The 27,170-nt window shown below is 41.3% G+C and overlaps 2 protein-coding genes across 2 annotated transcripts in view; both read left to right on the forward strand.

Moving 5' to 3' along the window:
• Nucleotides 1-11,853, forward strand: part of LOC109631366 (Obg-like ATPase 1) — a 39,986-nt gene extending 28,133 nt beyond the window's left edge. Inside the window, exons 8-11 of the mRNA XM_020090076.2 lie at nucleotides 4,842-4,982; nucleotides 5,533-5,629; nucleotides 8,936-9,058; nucleotides 11,380-11,853. Coding sequence (XP_019945635.2) covers nucleotides 4,842-4,982; nucleotides 5,533-5,629; nucleotides 8,936-9,058; nucleotides 11,380-11,481 — 463 coding nt within the window. The 3' untranslated portion in view covers nucleotides 11,482-11,853. The remainder of the gene's footprint in view (nucleotides 1-4,841; nucleotides 4,983-5,532; nucleotides 5,630-8,935; nucleotides 9,059-11,379) is intronic.
• A 4,991-nt stretch (nucleotides 11,854-16,844) lies between these two features.
• Nucleotides 16,845-24,787, forward strand: sp3a (sp3a transcription factor). Its single transcript, XM_020090235.2, has 6 exons — nucleotides 16,845-17,042; nucleotides 17,403-17,500; nucleotides 19,170-20,376; nucleotides 21,426-21,612; nucleotides 21,716-21,912; nucleotides 22,871-24,787. Exons 1-6 carry the CDS (start codon nucleotides 17,036-17,038, stop codon nucleotides 23,161-23,163), a joined length of 1,989 nt encoding a protein of 662 aa, XP_019945794.2. The 5' UTR covers nucleotides 16,845-17,035; the 3' UTR covers nucleotides 23,164-24,787.
• Nucleotides 24,788-27,170: the final 2,383 nt, after the last annotated feature.

A 27,170-nucleotide genomic window follows, 5' to 3' on the forward strand; every position in this document is an offset into this window, starting at 1 on the left:
TTGCATGTGGTAGACATTAAGCTGTCATCCTGGAAAAAAAGAAGAGATGGAGAAATCCGTGTGGCATTCTCCGGCGCTACACTTTGCCTGCTCTTGTCACAATTGTCACATCTTGATGACTCCCCCCACTCTACCCCAGCCCCCTTATTTTCTCTCGCCCAGTCAACTGCTGTAAATGACAGTGGATACCCCATATGGAGAATTATTTTGGGTGATGTAGAATGTACTCGTCTGGGTTACTGTTTGAATTTGTGATGTTTGCCTCTTTTTTTTCTTCACCACCACCCTCTTCACCACCACCCTCACAAATAGACTGAAACAAAGTCATGGCTATGATAATGTGCTCTCAAAATCCATCGTCAAAACACAAAAAAAAATGGGAATGGTGTGTTTGTTAGGGTTTTATCCATCATGTGCAAACGTTTAATGTTGCAAGATTCATCTTTTAGAAAGAAAAGAAAGTTGTTAAAAAAAAAACCTTGTTACCAGCACTTCCTCAAGGTTTATCTGAGGTGTGATGTGAGATGATGCTCTTAATTAAAGCTTCTCCCATTGTGCCTGCACCATGTTTCCTTCAGCTGCTGATTGCTTTGAAGGCTGAAAGAAGTTGACAACATTGGAGATTTTGTGTGCGCCTGTGTGTGTCTGTTTGTGTGTGCGTCAGATCTCCTCTTTCTACTCTCAGACACTGATGTGTAATGCCTTTCCATGCAGCCACGGCCACAGGGAGCAGAGAGCGTCTGCACTCTTGTCGCTCAGGGGCTCACCACTGGGAGGATGAAAAGCTTCCCACAGAGCCTCCGACTTCCCAGCCTCAAAAGCCACCATGAGCTCATACCTCTCATTTCTGTCTCCCTTCACGGAGGAAAGAAAGAGGAGGGGGTAAAGTTAGTGTGTGTGCTGCGTGCCACAGCATCCTCACCCCCCCCAAGGATGCTCGTCCCTGTAACCTGGGACCAGCAGCACAGAGGGGGCCCACAGGTTTATTACTTGATGAGTCTGTGCCAGGCGTGCCAGGCGTGCCAGGCAGCAGCTGCCACGATTTGTGAAAAGACTCGGCTCCTCGACCTGTTGTGTTTTCAGGGGATGTAGGTAGTGGATTATTCTTCGGCGTTCAATTGCATCTGAAAGGAACACAAACTGGAGGTGATGGCCCACCTTTCACAGGCTTAACCGGGCTAAGCACTCATAATAAAGGCCAACCTGTATGAATGTGTGTCGGAAGCAGGCCCAGGTCATTGTCTCAGGTAGCTGCCCATGTACTTTGGAAGCTCCCATTGTTTTCCCCTCCTGAGCCATTTAAGCAGATCAAAGCTCTGACAAAGCCCAGGGAAGCCTCAGGCATGTGGAAACACAGGAATTATCCCCCCCCCAGGATTCCCACACAAAAAAAGACAAATAGACTATGGCTCCAGAGGGTGGGCCCCAGTGGGACACCTCCATTCAGAGTGCAGTGGTTTTGTTTTTTAATTTTGTCTTTCCACAATGCGTTGTGCTTTAGATTAGAGGCATTGTAAATACAGCAGGTGTCAAATATTAAGATTAAAAAAATTAAGATGACAGCTGGTAATTAATGTAATATAAACACACATAAAAAATATAATGCTGAATAAAAAAAATAATAATTTTATCCATGCAAAAGTTTCCTTGCTTTGTATTGAGAGCAGCAGGCGAAAGCACAAACACAGCTCGTTCACTGAGACTTGTTTGAGCTTTCAAGCCGGTGAATGATTAGCAGAAATAATGTCCCTGTCACCCTTAATCACATTAAAACGTGGTTAACATTTAATTTTTCCCACTTGATATGCAAAAATTTCCAGTTGATTTGCAGCAAAGGCCATTGGAATTCCATTATAAAAAGAATAAAAATTTCAGGCATCATTTGTTCAGAGAGGGATATCAAGAGCAGAAAGTGCTGAATCTTTCTATTAACCGAGCAGTGAGAGATGTGCACTTAATGCTGGGACATAATGGGAGACTGACAAGACGCGGACACATGCAAGCGCGCGCGCACACACACACACACACACACACACACACACACACACACACACACACACACACACACACACACACACACACACACACACACACACACACACACATGTTTTTGGAAGCTTAGTCTTTTAAAACGTTTTTAGGTTTTCACTATAGATTCAAATTCTCAAATGCCTGTAGATTAATATCTGTTTTCTCTTAAAACATATTGCTAATAAGCAAAAAGGAGAAATATAAAATGTGCATAGTTGTGAACAGGCCTTGATCTATAGGACACATAACATTTTGCCTGAATACAGATTTACATGTATGCTATAGAATTGCATGAATGACAGACAGATACGATAGAAGATAGAAACACTAGCTGTGTGTTTTACATAAACATTTTCCCCAATTTACACCAAAATCCACACAAATAATTGGGTGAGGACATAAATGCAACTTGCAGCGCGGCGGCCATGAAGTTGACAGGACTGGTTTTGGGAGTCATGTTGATGGAGCATCACAGCTCTTAATTGACAGTGCTTTGTTTCTAGAGTTGGGAGAAGGGGGAGTTTCATGTTCCTGGTGCAAGGTGTTTGTCTGGTCCCGTGTCACTCAGTGCGAGGACCCAGAGAACCCCCCGTGCTCATTTGCAGCTCACGTTCTCCGTCTCGGCTCCACATTATTAAAATCATCCCTCAGCCTTCCACCAAGAGCCTCTTTGTTACTTGGCTAGCTTGGTCCCGGCTCTGTCAAGTCTTCACCAATTACAGTCTCAGGTACAATGGTCTATTCAAAGGATCACAGCCCTTGACTGGTGTGGAGAGAGTGATTTGTGAATCATTATTCAGCCGCCTGTAGAGAACGCAATACCTGAGGAATGCAAATAACGTGCCACCAAATAGACAGCTGTGCTGCTAAAAGTGACAAACTACAGCTGTTATTATCTCAGATTGGATTTTTTTCCCTCCTCGGAGCGCCTGCCATCTCCTGTGTTTTCAGGGTTTTGGATTTGACTAAATGTGTTTTATTTTCCTGTCCTTTGTTGGTGAGACATCGGCTGCCACCTTATATCAGCGGCAGACGCACACCAGCTCTGTGTATACAGTGTAGTGTGAGCAGAGAGGGAAATATTAGGTTACGGCTCTTAATAGATGTGCATCTGAACAGACAGACAAACTGGCATATGAGGCATTTGAAATTTACCCTGTGGCTTGTTGGGAAAAACAACCAATCAAAGCAAAACTGTGATCTTCCTGCAGCCGGTCCTCTGTCATATATTGTATATTGATAATCATTAGGTAGCAGCAGTGATATGGTGCTGTAGATGATAAAGCGGTGACATTGTTATTGGAATAGATGTGGGACTGAGGTGGTCGGGTCCCTCCCAGTCTTTGATTGTTATGGGCTTTAAACAGGAAACTAGGATTACAGATAATGACGGGGACCCCTTGGAATCAATCCAGCCCAGGAGCTCTGTCAGGGCCGCCGTGTGAAAATGGATTTGTGTGATGCTGTTCTTTAAAACCTGTCCAATCCCAGCCCAATAGCTTGTTGGGCTAATCTCATAATTGCCCTAACCCCCTTATATTGTTCTGACTGCAAGTTACCATTAAGTGTAAGGATATCTTTGTCCTGCAATGTCAGGTGTCCTGCTGGACTGCAAGACAACAAAAAACTCAGGCAGTTGAGAGAATGAAGTTTATAAGTGGAGAGGACGTTGTGGTTAGCTTGTCTACTACCTCCTGGCTTTATGGTTAATGTTCAGTTAGACTCTCATTAGGTGAACAACTTTATTTTATTCTTTTATAGAAAAATGTGAAAAGATCGGAAGCTTTCTGTTGGTGTTGCAAATTGTGGTGGGAAGCAACGTACATTTACTTAAATACAATTCTAAAGCACTTTTACTTCAATTCAGCGCTACGTTATATCTCTGCGTAATATTCCAGATGGAAGTTTTGTATGTTTTATATCATTCCCTCACAGCTTACAGTTCAGGGAGTTAAAATTAAAAATATAATACAAAAAAAAAATCAAAAAACAAAGTATTGTCTTGTAATCACAGATCAGTCACACATCCAAACCCCAGAGACTGTGTCTGCCCTCCGTCCAATTCAATTAATTCAATAAAAAAAAAACAGAGGAAGAATTCCAGATAAAATACTAATAGTAATTAACACAACCTCTGCAACAAAGCAAGATAATAAGTGTGGAATCTTAAACCTGGGATCCCTGTAGAGATTATACAGATTCTTAAACTGTATGAGGCAAATTGTGATTTGTGAATTTGGCATACACAAATAAAATTTGATTGATTGACTGATTACATACAATCTACAGATACAATATAAGAATATTACTAGTCATTTTTAAAGTCATCATTAATTTTTTCCATAATTCTTGTGCATCACCTTGTGTTATAGTTTCTTTTTTAAAGATACAGGCAATATCTAGAACATTCGTTGAACAACGTAATATAATCTAAAACTGAAATGGCTTTAAGAAATATGATTTTTGAACAATATATATTTTCATTTTTTTTATTTTGCATAATGAGCACTTTTGTTTTTTAATACTTTAAAACAATTTTCATATTGCAACTTTTCCATCTACAAGTCACGGAGGGCAAATTAAATTTGTGTCAGTCACATCAAACGTTTAGCTGGAAACTTCTGTGGAAACAAAAGTCAAACTCGGATGGAAAAGCCGTCTTTGGAGTGCAGTCTCCTGCAAACACTCATATGTTCAGCTGCTCTCATGAATATGCATGCAACCGGCAGAGAGCGAATACTTTCGTGTTAATCAAGTCTTGTCCAACTAGTTCTTGTGGCCGTTGTTTTCTTTTTTTTCTTTTTACACAGGTTGGTGAAAATCAAGGAGTGGGTGGACAGTCATGACCCCGGGGCTTTGGTCATCCCCTTCAGCGGCGGCCTGGAGAGCCAGCTCCAGGACGCCAGCGACGAGGAGATGCAGAAGTACTGCACAGAGCACAAGACGCAGAGGTTAATTAGCATTCAGTCTCCCCACACTTATTATCAGCTGTGTCCTCCATGCACTCCTTTAATTGCATGTGCTGATAGAATAATAAATGGCAGAGTAATTACCATCATAAAGAAAAGGATCCCTCTTCTTACCGAACAACTCAGTCAAAGGGTTTTCCTCTAAATTAAGTTTTTAACTGTCATCTGTCATCTGTAGGTATAATTATAACTTGGGCATTTTGGGTTTATTGTTCCTGTGTGAAAACCTCTATGGAGAGAAAAATTGTGACAGCAGATTTTTTTTCCCTCTCTCGACGCAGGACAAGGCATTGGGTTGAATTCTTAAAAATGCTAAATGAGTCTACAAGCTTTGTAATTAATCAAAGAAACCATTGGAGAGTTGAATGTCTCACATGGAGCGAAGTGACCCATCTTATTCACTTAATGAGTTTATATTGGAATGAATGGGGCCTTGCTGCTGAAGTGAACTTTGTCTTGGCGTCAGTAGCAATAAAGAATACTTAAACAGTTCATACCCCTTGATTCAAGCTGGATTTTCTGTCTCCACCAGCGCCCTGAGCAGGATCATCAAGGCAGGCTATGCAGCCCTGCAGCTGGAGTACTTCTTCACTGCCGGACCAGATGAGGTCCGTGCGTGGACCGTTCGGGTAAGAGCCAGCTGGCTGCTGTAGACATACATGAGAGAACGGGGGGGGTGCACCACATGTACACACACACACATACACACACAAAGGAATACACACTGTGTCCCACGTTCCACCCTGCTGGCACCCTCACTGATATCACACACTTTCAACTTTGTCATGGTTGTGCTTTAGCTAGTCATTACAGGCCAAGGATAACTTCAATTACTGGTGAGCTGCTGAACAGTGAAAGTGGGGGCTACATTGATTGAGGAGGGCAACAATTGATTTTGCCCATTACGTCCATGAGAATGTTTCCATCCTGTGCAGATCTGCCTGCCCTCCTCCTGCCGCTGGAGATAAGGAGCCTGTGCATTGTGCCTGCCTAATCTGTGTGACGGAGGCTGTCTGTGCCAAAATTGATGTCGCTTTTCATTCGACTGTTTGTGGGCCTTGCTGGGGGCTCCTCCTCCCTGTGTGTCTCAGTTTACTGAGCGCGGCCCGCCAAGACCTTTGTGCGACGGGATCGCAGGACTTACATCAATACAGATGTTGGCTTTGCATGCTCTTATTGTGTTGTTGTTGTTTTTTCTTGAGCAAACAGAAGAATTGAGTACAGATATAATCAGGTATCTGACCAGTCGGGAGTGATATAATATAAACCAGTGCAGGTGGTTTAACTTTTTTAAAATGAAACATTTGCATTGTATCTAATTCAGGCTCATTAGATAGTTCAATGAATTTTACACTGCATAGTGGAGGAGTACTTAATGTCAAAGAACTTCCTCCAAATCATCTTGTCAAATATGCTTAATATCTTATTTTGATTAGGAAGAAAGAAAAATGTGAGCAGTTTACAAGGTACACCGAGCTTAAACTACTGCAGTCAGATGTCCTGCGATATAGCCCCCTTTCATGAAGGTTAGAATGTTTAGTTGGTGTTGGAACTTTTCAGAAAGGTGTTTATTCAGATGCATGGTCATTTCAGAGGCTGCAGTTGACGGTGCTGTTGAATTGTATTGTGAATGTTTGTATTGTGAACATTTTTAATGCCTCAACTGTTATTTTCACAAGTGAGAAACAAACATCACATTTTTAACTCGTGGATTTTCATTTTCTCAATATTCAAAATTTCATATGCAAAATCAATGTGAAAAAATGAGAATGTGTTTAATGTGTGACCAGAATCAATACTGATATTTACTAAATGGCAAGATATTTAAACCTACATTCAATAATACATGCTCCATAAATATGATCTGAATATATTTCACATTAGTCCACAAAGTACCTTTTTAACAATTTGTATGATAATATGGTTCTTAACTCACAAAAACACTGTAATGAATTCACAACACTATCTCATACTGTATATCTGTGATTTTTTGGAATATGTACAAACGCACCATAACCACACTGTGACGCTGCGTGTTCTTTTTGAAGATTATTTCAGGATGTGTTGTGCGACAAACCCCCTGGTCAGATATGAACACAAGACATTTCAGTTATACAGTATGAGCCTCAGACCTCCTGCCAACAGGATGCCCCATGCTGCTGCTTCAGACAAATATTCACATTTTGATCAGAAATGCTAATTTTATATCAGTGTGGCAAACTGCAATAACTGTCTGGATTCTTTTGCCACTGACTGCATCATATAACAAGAATAACAACCACTAAATAAGGGTAAGTTGTAGACGGTACAGTCGTTTTCAGACATCTCCTGCAGATCCTGGAGAATTAGATTTGCCTTTTTGCCTTTTACAACACACCTGGGGATCCACTTCTGAGTTCACACAAATTGTATTCTCCTGACTTTCTACCGAGGCCAGACGAAGAAAGTCAGAAGGAACTGCGAAGCTTCTCAATCTGACATTTGCGTTTACACATGCTCTTCCTCTGGAGAAAATGGATCTGCGGAGTTTAGTGCATGTCTGAAAGCAGCCTATTAAACACATCCAAAGTTTAGTCACAGGTTTTTTTCTTTTATGGCTCTGTGACTGTTACGGGCCAGAGGGGAAAGTGAGCTCACTCCCTCTTATTTACACAGGACACGTTACGTTTAATCCGAATGACATCACCAGGTTTAAACTCGTCTCAGTGTGACTGATGTCCTCGCTATTTACCAAAAAAAAGTCTCAAACACTTCAAAGACATCCTCAAAAACACGCCTGTCCCCCCTCAACATAACTGATTACAGGCAGCCTTGATTGTGTGTGAGGGGCATTTAGTCAGGTAAGCATCAGTGAGTAACTATATTAAGCCAATACATCTTGCATTGTAAAAACTACACTCAGTAATGTCGTGTTCCCAAGTCCTTTAACATGGTTTATTAGGCAGCCTCGAGGTGACCATTATCTATCAACCTGCTCTGCATAGCTCTTAACTAGGACAATGTGGAGCTCTTGTAATGCGCCCATATGAAAAAAATCCCTCCCTTAATCTATTTTTCTCCAGATAGACAAACCTTGATGCTGATTAATGGTAGTTAAACTCACAAGCACTCCGTCAGTGAGATTGCAAAGAGATGGTAATGTATTAGAGTCATTAAATACGCATCATTCTTTTGGCATGAAATATGTTGACCCCAACCTGATTATATACATAATTAAAACTGCTCAACAGTTCCTGAGCACGGAGCTGCAGAGCAGGGAGACAGCGAGCAGGTCGACGGGCAGGAGTCAGGAGGATACGCAGCAGCCACGTCACTTATTTGGGGCATTTGTCATTTGATTTTAGTGCATATAAATTGCACATTTTATCAGTCAAAAGAGAACTCAGAGTGCAGCCAATTTATAAATCCAGTGAATTGTTATTTTGTGCTTTGTGCTGGGCTGTTTGGAAGATTTTTGGAAGTCAATCTACTGAAATGCTCTAGCACTGTAGCCCTGCATCTTCAACAGTGAAGTGTTTGGATTTTACCAAACTCTGGAGTATCACAACAGTGAGGCCTGATGCAGTGAGCTCTGTGCCACCATGGCCTCTCACTGCAACACCAGGTCTTCTTGCTGTCATGACCAGAGAGCCGAGCAGTGACCCACAATGAGGCAAGATTGCTTGGACAGAAATCAATACTGCCACGGAATGAGAATCAGAAGGCATTGATAGCAGTGCTGGGTCCTTATCGGTGTCCAGGCCGCCCTTAGCAGGGCACGGCCGAGTGGAAAGCTATCCAGAAATCATGACTGAGGCAAGAATACCCCCGACTGAAAACACCCCGGAGTGATGCTCACGACGCTATCACCCTATCAAACACTGTGTCGCTGGCATGCTGTAATCCATCTTCTCCAAAACAATTCATTTGTCCTCTCTTTTCCTTCCCTGTGACAGAAAGGAACTAAGGCTCCACAGGCTGCGGGGAAGATCCACACAGACTTTGAGAGGGGCTTCATTATGGCGGAAGTAATGAAATTCCAGGATTTTAAAGAGGAAGGCAGCGAGAGCTCTGTCAAGGTGAGCAGTCAGGGTGCCAGAGGAGATGAGGGGAAGTCTCCTGTGATCAGTGGAGCTGACAGTCACCGCACTGCCCCGACTGCAAACTGCTCCTCACCTTTACTCGGGGGAAGAAATTACTGCAGCACACTCCGGCACCGCTCCTGACAAGCCAGCTGATTCTGGCTCTAAACACTGCCATTCTGATCCAGCTGTGCATATCTTTATCACAATGTGTCTTAACTGGCTGATGGTGCCTCTTTCTCGTGGCTCAGCTCAGTAGCACAGAGGCAGCACTTCTTCACCCTCACCAGGCATTTAGCAGATCTATAGAGCGCGCTGTTAGCTTACTGCTCTCTGTTGCCAAATCCCCCAAGCCACTGCATGTGACAGTGATATAAAGCGGCAAGTTAAATAAAGTGTGAAATTCCTCATATCAGGCCTGTTTCATGGCTGCGTGGCACATAAATGTGACTTGCATATCTTATTTTTTTTTTATGATAGCCAGTGTTTGTTTTGACCTTTTAACTGGGATGTGGGTTGTTCATGTGCACACTGCTGTCAAATGTAATAACTGATTTCATGGTGAATTTGTGGAGACAATAACTGGGCGTCTGCTGCAGCAGGTACTTTGCCAGTGATTCAAAATGATTTTCTTTACAAGTGTCGCTTCAGCTTTAGCATCAATTTGGAGTCATATCAATAAAGCTGTAGTAATTGGTGATACAGAATTAATAATCAACAAAACAGAATGCCTTTCATATTCGATTTTTCTTTTGAATATTTAACTGTATTTTCTGTATAGACACATTTTTAAATGTAATTCTTATGGCCCTTAGTTTCCTAGGTTGTAGTTTCTGGTAGTCATGAATTATTCTCTGAGAAATAAAGGAAAAAATAATAAAACATTTTGCAATGTAAAAGAAAGTGAAAAAAATTCCATGATCTTGATCCACACCTAAATTCAATGGGTTCATCCCTGAATCATACAGCATCCATCCACTAAGTTTTGTGGTAATCCATCTTTTATTTTTTGATAAATAACAGACAAACAAACAGAGACAAAAACCTAACCTCCTTGGCGGATGTTATCAACTGAATTAAAGTAGAAGTTAACCTTGCTCGCATATGTGACATTTGTTTGCAGCAGCTGTAACGTGCTGTTACAATCCCACCATCACCTCCATGCGCCCACTCACAGACTCCACTGATGTGATCTTATAGTGACACACAGGGACCTGCGGGGACCAGCGTGGCAGGGAGCACTATGAAAACATTCAAATCTCTTTACTATTCAAGTCTCTGTTTTTAAAGAAGCATTTTATATTTAATGCAGCAGCAGTATTATTGTCCACTCCCCTCATAAGCGGCAAACAGAGGGTGAAACGAGCCAGTCTCTCGGGGGTTCAGCCATTGTTATCGGGGGTGGAGATCTGAGTGTCAGGTCCTTACTGCATGCTCTCTCACTAATCCCTTTTTGAGCCTCATAAGAACATGGAGCAGTTCTGACTGTGGCATTAGGGCCTGTGCTATTTAATGCCAGTTGTGGGAATAGGCCATCTGAATAGGGCCAGTGTACGAGGATATCACATTATTAGTAATCATATCTGCTTAAGCCAAGCTTGCTGCTCCAGATGGCTGCTTTCAAGTGCAAATGAACCAGTTAGACATGTCTGGTTTAATACACACTCAGGAATCACAAATAGCCATTGATTTTCTTCCCCCGTCTCCCTCTCCATCCAGTGTTTCTGGTGGTATTGAGCTTGGATTAAATGGTCTCCTGAGCCTTTAAAGGGACATTGATTCTTCTAATTAATTGTGCGCTGTGCAGAACCAGAATGCATAAACCTGTCCGTATTAGCACTTCAAGTCAATTATTTTTGAGTTGGCCAGGAAGGAGAACAAACACTTACTGTACACAAAAGAAATGTTAGAACTTATTCTGTTTCCTCAAGAAGTTTGATAGTGCTGTAATCAAAGACTTATTAACATTTTGTGCTTGTGTACATGAAACTGGAATGGGCAGAGGAGAGGATTATCCACTCAGTGGGAATTCAGGCGCCCCATTGGAAAAAAAACATTGAAAGGCGCGTGCGTGGGTGCGTGGGTGCGTGTGTGCGTGCATGCGTGTGTGTGAGAGAACGTCTTGCACTTGCTGTAAAGTTATTGAAGGCAATGATATATAATGGAAACTAATCTTGTGCTAATATTTTCTATTTCTATTTAATAACATACATTGTTATTATGGGCTCTATATTGTCTATAGCCTGTGTGCATCCTAAAATGTTTTGTTTGTTTTATGATTGTTGGCTTTTGATTCAGATTTTATTTCTACCTCACAGGCAGCTGGGAAATACAGACAACAGGGAAGAAACTACGTCGTGGAAGATGGAGACATCATCTTTTTCAAATTTAACGCACCAAATGCACCAAAAAAAAAGTAACACAAGAACAATCTGTTTGTTTACATAGCTGACTTTATTGTTACCTCTCTTTTCCTGGCTGATACACACCGCCAGTTCTTCCCCCCCCCCGTCCTGTAGGATCAAATCCCACCTCGGGTGCCAAAGCACAGGTTCAGTAAACTCTGACAGCTTTGCTATTTAAGATCAGGATTGGCCCCCACTCCAAATTGTAGCAGCATTTGAAGGAGCATATTACTCTCCAGATACTTCATTAATCTCCATCACGGGTGCCAGCACTGACACAGCTGACAGCGGGGACAATGCCACCTGCTCCTCTTCCCCTTCTGCAGATAATGCATGTTTTACAGTAGCCCAGATGTCTACACTCAATAAAACATTTGACAAAAACCAGTCTGTGTGTGTTTTGGGATGTCTGTATTGAGTGGGAAGCTGCATGGGGACGCCGATAGCGGACCTGCCGACCACTGATTAGAGAATTAAAAGACACAGCTGACACTGACTGTAGCAGAGCGGGGACAGTTATAATTAAATCTGTTAAGTGATGCTGATTTTAGAAGGTCACATGCTGCATGCAGGTGTATTTGGCCAAAAGAATTGGTCAGTTGAAATGATTATTTGTAAAGGAGGTAACCTTTTATTCACACTTTTTATTTAATTTATGATTGATGAATATGTGCGTCCTCCCCTTCGCTGTCGCTACAGTTCTCAGCCTCAATCTTCAAATATGCACAAAAATAGCATCTTTGTTATGTTTACAGTCTTACTCCCTTCCCTCAACAATGAGGGAAGATACACGCCTACAAAAAAATACTAATTCAAACCATATATTTCACCCAAAAATGTTCACATTTTATCATATTCTGTATAGTATGAAAATAGAAGTTGACACAATCCACAAGCACGAGTAGAAAACGATTCCTGTTGCTTGAAGTAGTGTTTTTCTCGCCCCTATACTTTGTGTGTAAGTGTTTTTGAAGCTTTTATGCTGATGGAATTGTATGGCGGCGGCCACAGTTCTCCAAAGTAAGATTGTGTTCTCCATGGGAGTCCTAACAACAAGCTGCAGATCAGCAGTGCTTTGCTGAATATCTCGTAACCATTAAGATTGCAGAGAATAAAATGGCCTTTTGATGGGAACAAAAAAGATTGAATAAAAATGGTCATTTTACAGAGATAGTATTGCATATCCAAGTTTTGGATGGGATGTTTTTTATGGAGTCTGTGCTATAGCACAGAGAACAGTATTTGTCATGGAAATAAGGTGGATTATAGTCTTTAAGGTTTGAGATCAGTGGCAAAATATAGCATAGTGTTTATTGAGGTTAGATGGAACAAAGGAAGATTGACAAAATGTGCATCAAATAACATTAAACCTTCTTTTTAGCATTAGCATTAACCGCTGATATAATCACTTGTACAAATTCCATGCAGCAAATCAAGGAAGTTATTACGACTATCTTCTACTCCCATACAGTGTCCTGTGTACAACAACAGGCTGTTTTCTAAGTGAAACCATACAAATCCTCTGCAGAGCACAGTGGGGGCCTGAGACAAAATTGTTTTTGCATTCTTCTCAGGGTGTTGGTGGAGTTGGCCAACCTAAACCCCTCATAGAATCTCATTCATCTGCTGTGTAGTCTTGAAGCTCGGGGATTGACGAGTTGCTCCCAGTGGTCTGAGTTGTGGCGCATTTTGTTTTTCATAAAGTGACAGTAAATCTTCATAGAGTGAGTAATACAGATTATTGGGTGTCCTCTCTATCCTGGTTTCACAGAGCACATACATGCGAACATGTAACCAGTGGTAATAATAAAATCAAATTGGTGTTTATACAGACTATAATGTGATGTAGGTGGATTGAAGAAGCAGTCGGACTGGTAAAACCTCTCTGAGAAATAAAAGAAGTCCAGGAATGTGACAGATGCTCTGTTGCTGCAAATGTTCTGTCAGCACCATCAATCAAGCGGTGCCACTGTGCCCCGAGGCAAACCGCTGTGGCATCAAACCAAGGAGGGCACAGAGCGGAAAGCTCACTTTAAAACACACCATGGACATGCTGTCGTAAATCACACACACACACCAAAGGCCTTTTATGAATAAAACAAGAGTTATGTGTGAGTTAAAACAAATAAACATATAAATAATTAGAGCACTTTTCAGAGCAGTAACTGTGCTCAGGGGACAGTGTTGTGAAATTCAGTGGTTCTTATAAATGTATTGTATCATATTATTACAGAGTGGAAATGATCTCTATTTTGAATGACAATAGCCAAGTGTTGCCATGCTGTAATTATTACCATTGTGTGACTTGTCTGTTCTGACATTTGTGCTGTATACTGTACACAAAATAAAAATGAAATCAATATAGAATCAGGACTGGATAAAAATAACAAATGTTCATGTATATGAGGGTTTACACCACATTTTCTTCTTGTTAATGTTCTAGTATCATGGTGAGACTGAAGGCTTTGATTTATTGCTTTCACTGTCAGTGGTAAAATAATGCCGGCATAATGTTGCAAGAAAAAAAACTGCTCGGAAGAGTCGAAAGAAAAAAAGTACTTCAATCATACCTGAAGGCTGATACATTTTTATTTCTCTTTTGTAATTCCAATTGCAGCAAAAATGCCGTATTTGTGCCATTACAGTTTTAGTTTATATTTACACAATTTATGTATAATTTGCAGAAAGAGCAATTAAGTAAGCATTTAAAGTTTCTTTACTTTATTTTACTCTTTATTCTATACCTGTTGGTACATAGTCAATTTCTGTTCATGAAATGTATACATTTGTAATGTTTATTCAATGCTGCGTGCACTGCTACACACAAGACCAGATCTTTCATCATTATATAGACACTGTATGCTTATAGAATAGTTGGTTATGTGTGTATACTAATACATATATTTTATGATTATTATATTAGCATTTGTTTAACATCAGTGTATTTTATCTTGTTGATTTTAGTTTTTTTAATTCTTAATCTGAATGAATTTGTTTCCATATTAAATACATAAACGAGAAACTTCCACAGTAAGAGCTACAATTTGATGAGAATGTGACATGACATGACAGAGCTAATTTTTAAGGGGGAAAACATTATATGATGTTATATAATATGATGAAATAAGATACAGAGCAACAGCAACAGGTAAAAACTAAAAAAAATTAATGTAATGCTAATGTAATAGATAAATGTGTGTAAGAGAGGAATGTATTTTGTGTGTGAGTGTGCACAAGCAAAGAAACTATTTAACAAACTCCCAAAATGAATGAGAAGGGAGGAAACTTTCATGTTACTGCCTTTGACGCCCTCCCTTATATACAGCAGTTATATTCTCAGTACCTCGGACAAAGAACAGTGTGGTTGTTCCTGTCTCGAGTGCTTCAGCATCGCCTATTACACACATTTGATATTCCATCCACACTTCTTCTCTATGTAGCACCAGTTTCAATTTTCTCTCACAGGTCCCATTTACAGTGTCCCACAAGGTGCCTCCAGCAGGGCACTTTCTCTCTGTGGGGTCACTCTCTCTTGGACCGGCCTTCATGAAAACAACTGTCAATATGTTAATCTGAAACACTCAGAGCCATTGTGGACTCACTCAGTTACTCCTCTCAGCCTCCACATTTCTGCACTGTCTGCCACAACACTGACAACTCCCAGATGATATTGGGAAAAGGCTTTTTGCATTAAATTACATCTTTTTCTTGTAATTTCACATCCATAGTCCCATGCAGATCTGTTATTAAAGCATATAATCTGTATCATATTTCCCTGCCATAACCCTAAAGGAAAATGAAAGCTAGACAGCATGTGTGCATGCAGAGAGAAGATCATGGATGCGGCTGTTTACAGTTTTATCTATCACTGAATCCTTGTGTATTGAAATTACCCCACTGGGTAATTGCTTCACAGACTTCACAGATTTCTCTCATGAGGCGAATACAACACAATGTCGATACAGTCTCATTTCCCTTGCAAGCAGCTGTGGCTGGAGACAACACTCGCAGGCCTGAAGACAAACACCATGCTGCAGCTCTGTGTCTCATGTAGGCCACTGTGTCCTGCAAGTTTATTTTGTTGTTGTTGCTTTTAGGCTTTTTGACTTTTTCCTTTAACTTGGAGGTCTTTGTAGAATTGTTGATATGTTTCCAAGGACTCTTGGAGTAAGACAGACACAGCTGCAAGGTTTTTCTTGAAGCTGCTTCCATTGGCCTGTGTTTACCTGACACTTGGATTGACAGCAGAGTGATTGGAAATATCCACCATTCACTGCCGTGAGCTCCTGAGTGCACAGAAAGTGCTTTTGTAGTCTGGCTGTAATGGGCCAAGTTTGAATTGAAGGTTGAGAGAAATAGCCTCACTGCAGTCGCTCACTGTGAGGAACTGACACACCACAAATAATACTCAGAAGTGGGGTCCTGATAGCATCACAGCCACAGATCAGGTACAATAGCATGCAGGTTCTCATTTCAATGCACTTTCACAATGTCGTAATGTGCACAATCAGGTGGAGGGCAAGAAATCCACTCAAATGTGAACTGAGATTGTGTCTTGATTGTGTGTTTTTTGTTCAAGTAATCATCACAAAAGACATCTTAAAACTCAATTGCAGATCACTTTCTAATGCAAAAGTAGGACCGTGCCACGGTTAGTTTTCAAAAACACAAGGCAACATGACATCGGGGAAGAATTCAGGTGCATCATGGAGTCCGATATTTATTGAGTAAATCTACTTTGTAGACTAAAAAAATTGCAATACCCTGATCTACAGAATGGATATGTGAGTATTTGGTAGGGTTATGAATATTTGGTTGTGTGGCAAGTATTTGGTTGGGTTAAGAGTTTTTAGTTGTGTTGTCAGTTTTTAGTTGTGTATTGTGTAATAAGTAAAAAGGAAACTGTAGCATATTGTGCAACGAGTTGCAAGCTAATGACTAAATGGGCACAGGTTCAAGGTTTATTGTAAATGTTAAAAGTGTGGGATGAATAAATTGTATCTCTTGGTGAAAGTCATTATGTTACAGCTTGACTAGCAAGTTGTGATCACAATACTTTTGAGATAAATGCTGATTCTTTATTATAATTTAGATTGTAACTGCACCTCTGTGTCTGTCTTCAAGCCAACTTTTCTACATCTTTTATTTTTCCACAGTACAGACGCTACAAGTCACCATTTCACTGCACAGGTGTGATTCACTGTTAAACCCGCAAAAAAACCAAACTACGATCCGCGATACTGTAAAAACTAACAATGCATAATAAACAGGAAGAAGCCAACAAAAGATGAGTGGCGCGTCGGCGGACCAATCGCAACGCGGCGTGCGGAGCGAGCGACCAATCAGCTCGAAGAAGAACGGCGGGACTTCCTGTGCGTGACGCAAACGCTGCTGGTCAACAGCGGAGGCCCCACCCTTTGTGCTCCCCCCTCACCGCCCGTCAATCAAAATACAAAGAAATCTTGACAGTTATCACCTGATTTTTACTCGCATGCTATCGATATAATCCGCCGACCATGTCCGCCGGCTTGTGACTGTCAGGACTCTCCGGTTCACGACGAGTCACGCGATGACTGGTATGTAACATCTGTCTCAGTCCTCGGAGGCTAACAGGCTATCAAGCTATCAGGCATCCTCCGGTTACATTAGCTTGCTAGCAGGGCTGTCTGTGGTGTGATCATGCTAATCACCGCCGGGGTAAGATAGCATTAGCAGCTAGCTAGCTTAGCTCGTCTATCGTTAAAAGTCAGCTTATCTAAATCCAATCGACCCCGCGCTGTTGTTTTCTGCACGGAGCTTCGTAGCATTAGTTGTAGCCGCGTTGGTAGCTAGTACAGCGGCGTTATAAAAGCCCAGTAGATGTTTTCCGCGTGTGTGTGTAGCTAATGTTAGCTTCGGCTAACACTGACTAACCTAGATGCCTTTTCACCACACAGCCCCAGAACAGCCACTGAAACCAGAGGATATGGCTGCCTTAGAGGTGGACAGCAGTCATAGCGACTTTCTGCCGCAGGAGGATGGCAGGGGCGTCCAGGTAAGGCTTCTCTCTCCCGGGGGGCTAACGCTCATTATGTCGCTGCTGCGTTGTCAGGAGCGGCGCTAAGTGGAGTTCGCACATTTCAAACTTGGGAGGTGGGCATTGTCTCAGGAAACACTTGGTCTCAGGCAGCGTTGAAAATCCCGCCTCCTACGCAGGGATCGAAGTGACAGGCCAGCCACAGACATCACCGCCAGGGTGCTAACCCCAGGGTGCTGCCTTTTGGGGCTCGAGCACACAAGAAAGTCCCTCCAAACTTTAGCTCTTTAGCAGCGAGTCACCACTCTCTATGTGGCCACCCACTCTCTTCCTTTTAAAAATGCCCCCCCCCCCCCTCTGTGGGCAGGACCCTCAGCTGTCACCCCTCGACCTGCTGGCGACCACCTGCACTAAGGTTGGGTCACCGTGGACAGAGGTGGACAGAGTTGATGCTGATGTGGTAACTCTGCACCTCTGCAGGATCCTGCACAGCCTCAGCAGCAGCACAGAATCCCTCACTCACAGCTGAGCTCACTTTTGCTCCCATGGAATTGCATCCTCTGTATTTTGTCTTCAACACAAGAAGATTTATCATTGCTACAACTGCTATGTGTTTACAATTGATTATTCAAACAGACCAAGCAAGGACACCCATGTCCTTCTGGTCACATGACAGGTCCTTAAAGGGAGAGTTCACATAAAAATTAAAATTCACTTATTATCTACTCACCACTATGCAGACGGAGGCGTGGGTGAAGTGTTTGAGTCAACAAAACACTTTAGGAGTCTTAGGGTCTAAACAGTGTTGCAGCCAAATCCAATACAATTGAAGTAACTGGTGACCACTTCTTCAGACGTTATAAAACATCAGCAACAAAATCATAAAATGCCTCCATCCCACTCTTGTGGTGTCATACAAGTGTCTGAAGGGGACCTGACATTCCAGTTTGACTAGGCGTTATATGCATGTGTTTTAAGCCTGTTGCTGAGGTAGTATTTATAGTAAATTAAAACATAATTATCACCATATGAGAACGGCAGTGGAGAGTATATAAGACAACTCTGAGATTGTCTTCACAAATCACCTGCTGGATACAGACCTTGGTGTTTACCCAGCTCTTCTGTTGAAAATAGAAAAACAATGTGCCTCATAATATAAAACAAATCTCAAACAGATGCTCGCAGTCCATAACATTTGCCCTGTGTGTCTACGTGTAGCCGTGATGATGCACAGCAGCAAGACAAGCCAATGACATTGACTGATGAATGAGCTACTACTCTCAGACCTCAGTTGTGACTTCATTTTTACGAATCTTTATTTGTTATGATTTGTAATAAATCAGTGCCAACCTTAAATGTGCTACAACTAAAAGACTAAACACCATGGCTCATTTGTATCTTTGTTCTTGACCAAGGGAACCAAACTAGGACTGTGAATAAAACTTCACTATAATTTTTGCCCATTTTGTAGTTTGTCCCCAATATTTCTGGAACTAATTTTGTGAAAGGCAAGCATCATTATTCATCCTCAACAACATTGGGCCAGGTTGTGTCAAATTAAAAAGCAGACTTGGCTGTAACTTGTTTTATTTAGTTTACATCTGGGGTTTGATCTTTTTTTTTAATTTTTAATTTTTTTTTAAATGTCAACCATTTTCTTAAGCAGACTTCTGATTCCTCTTCTCAGCTCACTGGGACTGACAAATGGGAGGTGTTAACACCCACAACAGCAGCAAAGGATGAATCTGGGATGATACAGATCCAAAGTCAAGGAATATTAACATCAAACGGACAGTATGTTCTTCCTCTTCAAAACATACAAAGTCAGCCAATCTTTGTGACATCGGGAACGGCCACCTCCAATGCCAACACAGTGCCTAACATTCAGTACCAAGTAATTCCTCAGATTCAGACAGCAGACGGACAGCTGAGCTTCTCCACATCCAGCGTGACTCAGGATGCCACGGGGCAGATTCAGATCCTGCCTGATGGTAGCCAGAGTCTCAGTGTTACATCAACTGCAAACATCCTTAATAACAACCAGAGCCTCATATCACAGACTGGTAATGTCCATCAGATCCAGGGGGTTTCTATTGGCAGCTCCACTTTCAACAACCAGGGTCAGGTTGTTACTAATGTGCCTGTGGGTTTGCCTGGGAATATCACTTTTGTTCCTATTAACAGTGTGGACTTGGACTCCCTGGGCCTGTCTGGAGCGCAAACTATAGCAACAGGGGTCACTGCTGATGGTCAGCTAATTATGGCAAGTCAGCCTGTGGATGGCTCAGAGAGTCAGGTGAAGGCAGAAGTCCAACTCACACAGACAATACCAGTCAGTGAGTCCAATGTAAATCCTGACCTTTATGTGCCAACGTCTTCCTCTGAGCTACACATTTCAGCAAGTGAATCCGGTCTGCTGACACAGGATTCGTCATTGTCGTCAGTGGCTACTGAACAGGCCGACTCAAGCTCCGGTCTCCAAGAAGGCTACATCCAACAAAACCAGGAACAGAGCATCCAGGTGTCCTCAGCCACACCCATCATCCAGCTGCAGCATGTGCCAGTTCAGACCACAAATGGTCAGGTGATGCAGACAGGTGGACAGAGTCTGCAGAACGTCCAGCTGATCAACCCCGGAACCTTCATCATCCAAGCCCAAACAGTCACGCCATCGGGTCAGATACAGTGGCAGACTTTTCAGGTGCAAGGAGTGCAGAACCTGCAGAACCTCCAGCTGCCGACCACACCACCCCAGCAAATAACCCTGGCCCCGGTCCAGACCCTGTCGTTGGGGTCCAGTCCAGTCAGCATCAGCACCGGTCAGATCCCCAACCTGCAGACAGTAACGGTCAGCTCAGTGACCCAACAGGAAGGAGACACAGACACCATGGGAGGTAGGGCAGCTCTATATTATTATACACACATTATTATCTCTCAAGTGAGTGTGTACAATACAAACAGTGCTTGACTTTCCACAACTCTTATCAGTTTTGATGCTCCTGGCAAGAATTAGACCTTCATTACTCCTATTAGTGCATGGAGTCAAATGACCTTGCATCATTCCTCCAAAACCTTCTTTTTTATGTTTGTTTATAAAAACCCTGTCACTTTGACATCTCTCTGAATGGTCCATCTTTAAATTTCCCTCCGTTCTTAATTACTGCATCAATACAATGAATCTGAATGAATTTTTCTTTGTGTTGCCCGAAACACACATCCACAGCGACACTCGTATACGCTAGTACATCTAGTGTGTCTGTCTTTGTGATATATCTGTACTTATCAAAACTATATTGTAAATTAATCAGACAAAAATTCAATTGATAGAATTTTTTTTTCACAGGAGACATTTAGAAATGTTAAAATTTTAATTGGTCAAATCAGTAATGACTGAATTCAATTCATCTGGCCCAGTTTCAGGTCTCCTGGTATAGATTGTGCTGGCTCACTTGATGAGAACATCTTAATGTTATTAATCACAACTGTGCTGTCTGTAGCTTACTCTATTATAAAATCATGACCCATGCAAATCAACAGCTGCTTAATGAAAACACATTTGAATTAATTAAAATGTCGATTTTGAATCAGATGTAGAGTTTGCACTGTTAACATAGTTTATTTACATGTATACATGTACATAAGCATGTGTTGTGCACTGACACAATGCATTGTGTGTATCTTTAAAGCCACCTTGGTAAATGTTGGTGTTAAACATTGTAAAGAATTTTTTTAACTTTAGGAAAGTTTATCCACTCATCTTGCCCAAAAAGTCAACAGGGTATATTAAATAAACTATTAAATAAGTCAATCAACATATTATTATTCAATCACTGTGTTTAATATGGATACTGTGCAATTTGCCACCATGCTGTCAGCAACGCACAATCATGAAATACCTCTCGGGCTTTTGTGGTGTTGACATTAACGCACACATTAATTTCAGACATTCAGATAAAGGAAGAGCCAGACTCTGGAGACTGGCAGCTGAGCACTGACTCCACCCTGAACACGAGCGATCTGTCCCACCTTCGTGTCAGGCTGGTGGATGACGATGATCAGTTGGGTCAGGAGGGCAAGAGGCTGCGCCGGGTGGCGTGTACTTGCCCCAACTGTAAAGAGTCAGGTGGCAGGTTAGTAATCTCCACACTTTGTAAGTCATGTGGGCGTCGTGGTTGCCTCTGCACGGGAAATAAGCATGTTGGGAGCCTAACTGTCGGTGCGTGTGTTTCTCAGAGGATCAAGCATGGGGAAAAAGAAGCAGCACATCTGCCACATCGCAGGCTGTGGGAAAGTATACGGAAAGACATCGCACCTGCGAGCACACCTGCGCTGGCATTCAGGGGAGCGACCTTTTGTTTGCAGCTGGATGTTCTGTGGGAAGAGGTTCACACGCAGCGACGAGCTGCAGAGACACAGGAGAACACACACAGGTGCCCTTTTTTTGGATCCCTTAGTGTTTGCACATCAGGAAAACATCAGTGAAATCACTGTAATGTGCTTGTTTTTGCTCATCAAAATGTGTCACAAAAGAAATAACAGCATTTTCCCTCCATCTTGAATTTATACGTAAAATGTCAGGTTAGGAATGAAGACCACTGTTGAAACATATCCAGATTTTACTGTCTTGATGGTCATTTTCCAGTTCAGAATGTTTTAACAGTTTATGCAGCACCATAATTTACAAGGTTTATTAACAGATTATGTAACAAACATTTCAAGGGATGCTAGTAATGAGCTGTGGCTTTTATATTCATCCCATGGTTCTTTATTGAGTGTGGACTCAGCCTCTCATCAGCTCGCCTGATCTGTTTTGAATTTTATAGAATATTCCTTTGTAATTACAATCGTTACTCACGGGGTGAAATGCACAACATGTTTATTTGCTAGTTTTGAGGGAACAGGTTGGCAATCAACTATGACTGGGTAATGAAACTATTTATAAATATCCCCAATATCATTTTCATCAATTGCAATATAACAAAAATCTAAAATAAAGATTAAATGGTTATGCATTGTGCAAACAAAGTGAGGAGGTATAACACATGATTGATCTACCTCAGATATCCACTGATATGAAAAGTTTTATCATTATTACATTTTTTGCTATATTACCCCGTCTTACTCAACAGGATTTAAAATGTAGCTGCACACACAATCTATTCTTTTGTCATCAGTGACAGCACTGCCTTTCATTTTCTTCTTCTCCATCTTCATCTTCATTTTCTTTGATTTAATTCTTAAATCAAACAAACTGAACTTCCATGCCACTGTCTTAAACGTATATCCCTTCCTTAAAAACATATCCTCCAGACAGATGACATGTTTGACCCTTTCAAAATGTATTCACTACCAAACTTTACCCTCTAAACCTTATTTTCTCTCTGGCAGGAGAGAAGAAGTTTGTCTGCCCAGAATGTTCCAAGCGCTTCATGCGGAGTGACCACCTGGCGAAGCACATTAAAACTCATCAGAACAAAAAAGGTGTGAACTCTGGCAGCGCAGTGGTGGCCTCGATGGAATCCGCAGGGTCCTCGGACAGTATCATCACCACTGCGGGCGGGACCACCCTCATCCTCACCAACATCCAGCAGGGCTCCAGCGCCGCCCAGGACATCCTGGCCAATGCAGAGATCCCGCTCCAGCTCGTCACCACAGTAGCGGCCAGTGAAGTCATGGAGTGATTTACACTCCGCTTATGAACTTGTGCAAACTCCCGCATACTGTATACTCCTACCTGCATTTTTATTCAAGTTTTGGAAGAAAACTGAAATTATAAATATATATATACATATATATTTTAACACGAAAATAGTCCGACCATGTCCGCACTCGGTTTCTACTGAGGAAAAACTAGTGTTGGAGACTAAAAGAAGGTGGAAAAATACATTGCAGTAAACACACAAAGAAATGCCTTATTTTGTACAATATTGTGTAGTTTCAAATGTAGGATGCCATTATGTTTTGAATCTACTAATATGTTAATAATGTGTTTTTTCATGACAAATTATTGGTAAGTTGAGCAATTTTCTCCTCTCCGCCTTTTTGTTGGTTTGTTCTGATGAGGTAAAGTATGTTCCATATTTCTCAGCAAAGACTCAATCTCACCACAGAGATTCTTTTATCCAGCTGAAGTCATGTTATTGCTTATGTCTTTGCAGATTTCTTAATGTAACATGTTTTTTTTCAATGTCCTCTTTTACAGTCAGTCTGCTTGCACATTAGTGAGCCCTCCCTCCTGCGATTATTTTTAAACTCTCCTCACACAGACTACATTTTGCAGGTGAAAATGAAAAACAATCAAATTTTTTGTATTGTAATTTCTCTTGAACATAAAATGTTGATATGATATACATCAGTTGCTTATTAAATATTTTGACTGAACCACTATTTATAACAGGCTTTACATAGAAAACGCATTTGTGATATTAAAAATCACAATATTTCCTACGGTTCCATTATATGTAATTCAAATGTGTTTTCCTTCAATGGGAGGATTTCGAAAATGAGAAAAAAAAACATTCATCGTAATATGAAGAGTAAAAGCCATTTTTGAAGGTAATTGCCAAATTTGACTACAAACTCAGGGTGACTTGTGACTGTGATACGAGTGAAGTTCATCACCCCTCGAGCTTCTTGGACAATGAGGGTGTTGTGAAGAGATGTAATCAGATGGACCAAAAGCTGAGGTGAATTAAGCTGTCACCATGTTACCTGTGCTTGTTAAATCTAACTGTCGTCTTCTTTTTCTTTTTTTTTTTTGTAACAATGACGACCCCTGATATGGAAACAGAATTCTTCAGCAGCATCTTGCTCCATCAGTCCTCTATTATGCAGTTAAAAAAAAATCAGTTTATTACTAAAAACGGTACTCCTTCTATTAACAGCACTGTTCATCTTGTTTGTTGTTAATCCTTTTTTGTATGAAAAATATGTTTTGTATAATTCCCAAGAAACAACTTTATATCCATCGTCAGTAAACGTACTATTGTTTCTTTCTTAGTTGATTCTCATCGTTTATTTTCTGTTGCATCGTCCTATTCCATGTTGGGTTTTTTTTCTTTTTGTTTCTTTTTTTTAACCCTTCTCCCTTGACTGTTGAATAGTGAACGTCACATGATGATTTTTTTCCACATGGTCCTTTTCAGGAGATTACACTTGAGCCTTTAAGTCAGATAGCACAGAAAGCAAGATGCTGTAGAAACACTCAAACATCATCTTCCTATAATGTACTAAACATCTTCAATCAAATCCTCTGTATAAATATGTCAATATAACATCAATATAAACTTTTCTGTCACACTTGAATTTCCCTTGGATTTTTGCTTTATTTTAAAATTCTGTTTTCAGGTACGTCCTGGTTGTACCATGTCTGTTATCGGAGGACGGCGTCATAATGTACAAGTTTTCATTTTTTCTTTGCACTTGAAATGTTTTGTGTCACATGTCATGTCATCATTGAGCCAGGCGCTGCGTTCCCCACCCCCCCATCCCAGAGGGTTTACACTGGGCCCGTAGTCCAGTAGATGTCACTGCAGCCAAGGGAGCAGGCCGAGACGTGTGTCTGACCCCTCGACCTTCCCTCGGTGTTGTGTTCCCGGGATCAAGACAGAAGTCACCGGGGCCAAAAAAAGGTGTGGACCCTCAATTAACTACAAGTTAATGTCACACAGAAATGTCAGGAACATATTCTGCTGCCAGAGAACAAAGTAGTGTCTCATGACTTTGAACAAACCCAGCAGAGGCAGCGGCTCATTCTGTATGACCTGGATTCATGTGTGTCTGAGTGAAACAGGAGGACAAGCTTTTTAAATGAGCTGCTCTGTCCTGTTTCTTACTCACATAGTTTAATGTCCTTGTAGGTTGTGAAGAAAATAACTTTCCTTTATATTTTTGGATATAAATGAAGCTGATATTTCAGCAGCAAATAAGAGCTGTATCACTTTCTTTACCTCTTACATTACATGGGACATTTTACTAATTAGGTAATCTTTGATATGAGGCTCAAACAGCCGCATGAGAGAGATGAAGTGCCTCACAGCCTTCACCTGTTTCAGTGCCTGCATGTGAACATAATTAAAATGATCGTATATGAAAAGCTTTATCTGGTAAATCAGAGCAAAGAGCACATTCTTTTTGAGTCTGTCGATTTGCTGAAAACGAGCGAGGAAATGTGGTCTGTACCGTTAAAAAAAAGAACCCGTCCTTTCCTTCGTTCCTTTCATTTGCATAATTTAATGAATCCAGTTCATTGTAATGCAATACCAAGTGCAGCAGGAACACAGAATGACAGTTTGAGTTAATGAAATGTGTTAACGGTATCATCATTTACTTGTATGTTAATTAGTCCAATTAATTTCCCCTGCTCGGTAATCTGAATATTGTAATAATCTTTGCTTCCCTGCAGGAATGAAATCTATGATACACACACCTCTGGGGCCATCTGCATCAAGAGTCGTGGGGTTTCCAGTTGTGTGGCAGATTTGAGTGAGTGCACTGAAATGTTTTTAAATGGGAGATTTAGGAATGTTTTTGTTTTTTAATTATTTCCTATATGTTTGATTTGTATTTATTTTATGACTTTCCTTAAGCTTTTATGATGCAAATAGAAACCACTGCTGGGAATGCACTGAGGAGCGGAGGGCGATGTCAGTGGCAGGATAACTTTGTCTTGCTTGACAAAGTGCCATCACCTCATAGCAGGAGGCATGTGTCTCCTGGCCTCTGCAGATAAAAGCTGCCATCGGTGGGCGACCCTCCCCGGCAGCTCAGCAGGTTTAAAAAAGGAGGTAGAGAGAAATCGTGCGGCTGCAGAGCGTGACTCTGTCTACGCCGTCATTTCAGATGACCACCCGGACTGGAGGCCAACTCTGTCGACAAACTCTGCTATGTTCTCATGTGTTGATGCCATTGTCAGATTAGTATGAACAGAGGCTTTAACAGCCATGTTAATGAATCTGAGGCAGCGTCAGTGTATAATTGTTATATTAAAAGAAATACACAGAAGTAAGTAAAGCTTCCTGTGGATTTGATTATCTGATATAACACGTCTTTGCAGCACAGACTCAGTTCCTCTCCATCACTTATGTGGTTTGAACATAATGTGGCACAAATTGTTCTAAAGGACAATGACACACAGTTCGAAAAAGCTTTTCTTCAGTCACGTGGTCTTAATACTGTGATTTTGTGATCGACAGGTAGCGTTTCAAATATTTCTAACACTACAAGTTGTTTTGCACCAAATAGCTTTGGTTCTCCTGGCTCCGTTTGAATAGCAGTGTAATTGTACATGGTGCTCAACTTCTCTTCCAATTCATGTGCAAAATGCATAAACACAATAACTCTGCAGAGGCAGAGGAACACTATAATCATGCAATAACATTTCTGAGTGTATGTGTGATAGAATTCAAAATGCTATTGGGATTATGGTTCTTAACCATTGGGAGGTAATGTGAACTGCGGGCAGAAATGACTTATTGCATTATACTGTCCCAAATATACAAAATACTTCAGCGAGCGGGCTGCTTCTTCCCTATCTCTGCCCAATTTTAACTGTTTTCCTCCGTTGTTGAAGGATAGGCCTGCAATTTTGCAAAATGACTATTATTTGCCTTTCTCAAGGAATCAACAACTTGAAAGTACAGTGTGATGAATTGTTGGGGTTCTGCAGCTGCATTCACTTACCATGTGT

Source organism: Paralichthys olivaceus, chromosome 10 (genome assembly GCF_024713975.1).
Source record: "Paralichthys olivaceus isolate ysfri-2021 chromosome 10, ASM2471397v2, whole genome shotgun sequence".
In the NCBI taxonomy this organism is placed as follows: Eukaryota; Metazoa; Chordata; class Actinopteri; order Pleuronectiformes; family Paralichthyidae; genus Paralichthys; species Paralichthys olivaceus.

Excerpts from the sequence above, each read along its gene's own strand:
- sp3a (XM_020090235.2), top strand. Across the intron at positions 17,501-19,169 it reads AGGATGGCAGGGGCGTCCAG|CTCACTGGGACTGACAAATG; the intron begins GTAAGGCTTCTC and ends TCCTCTTCTCAG. Across the intron at positions 21,913-22,870 it reads ACACAGGAGAACACACACAG|GAGAGAAGAAGTTTGTCTGC; the intron begins GTGCCCTTTTTT and ends TCTCTCTGGCAG.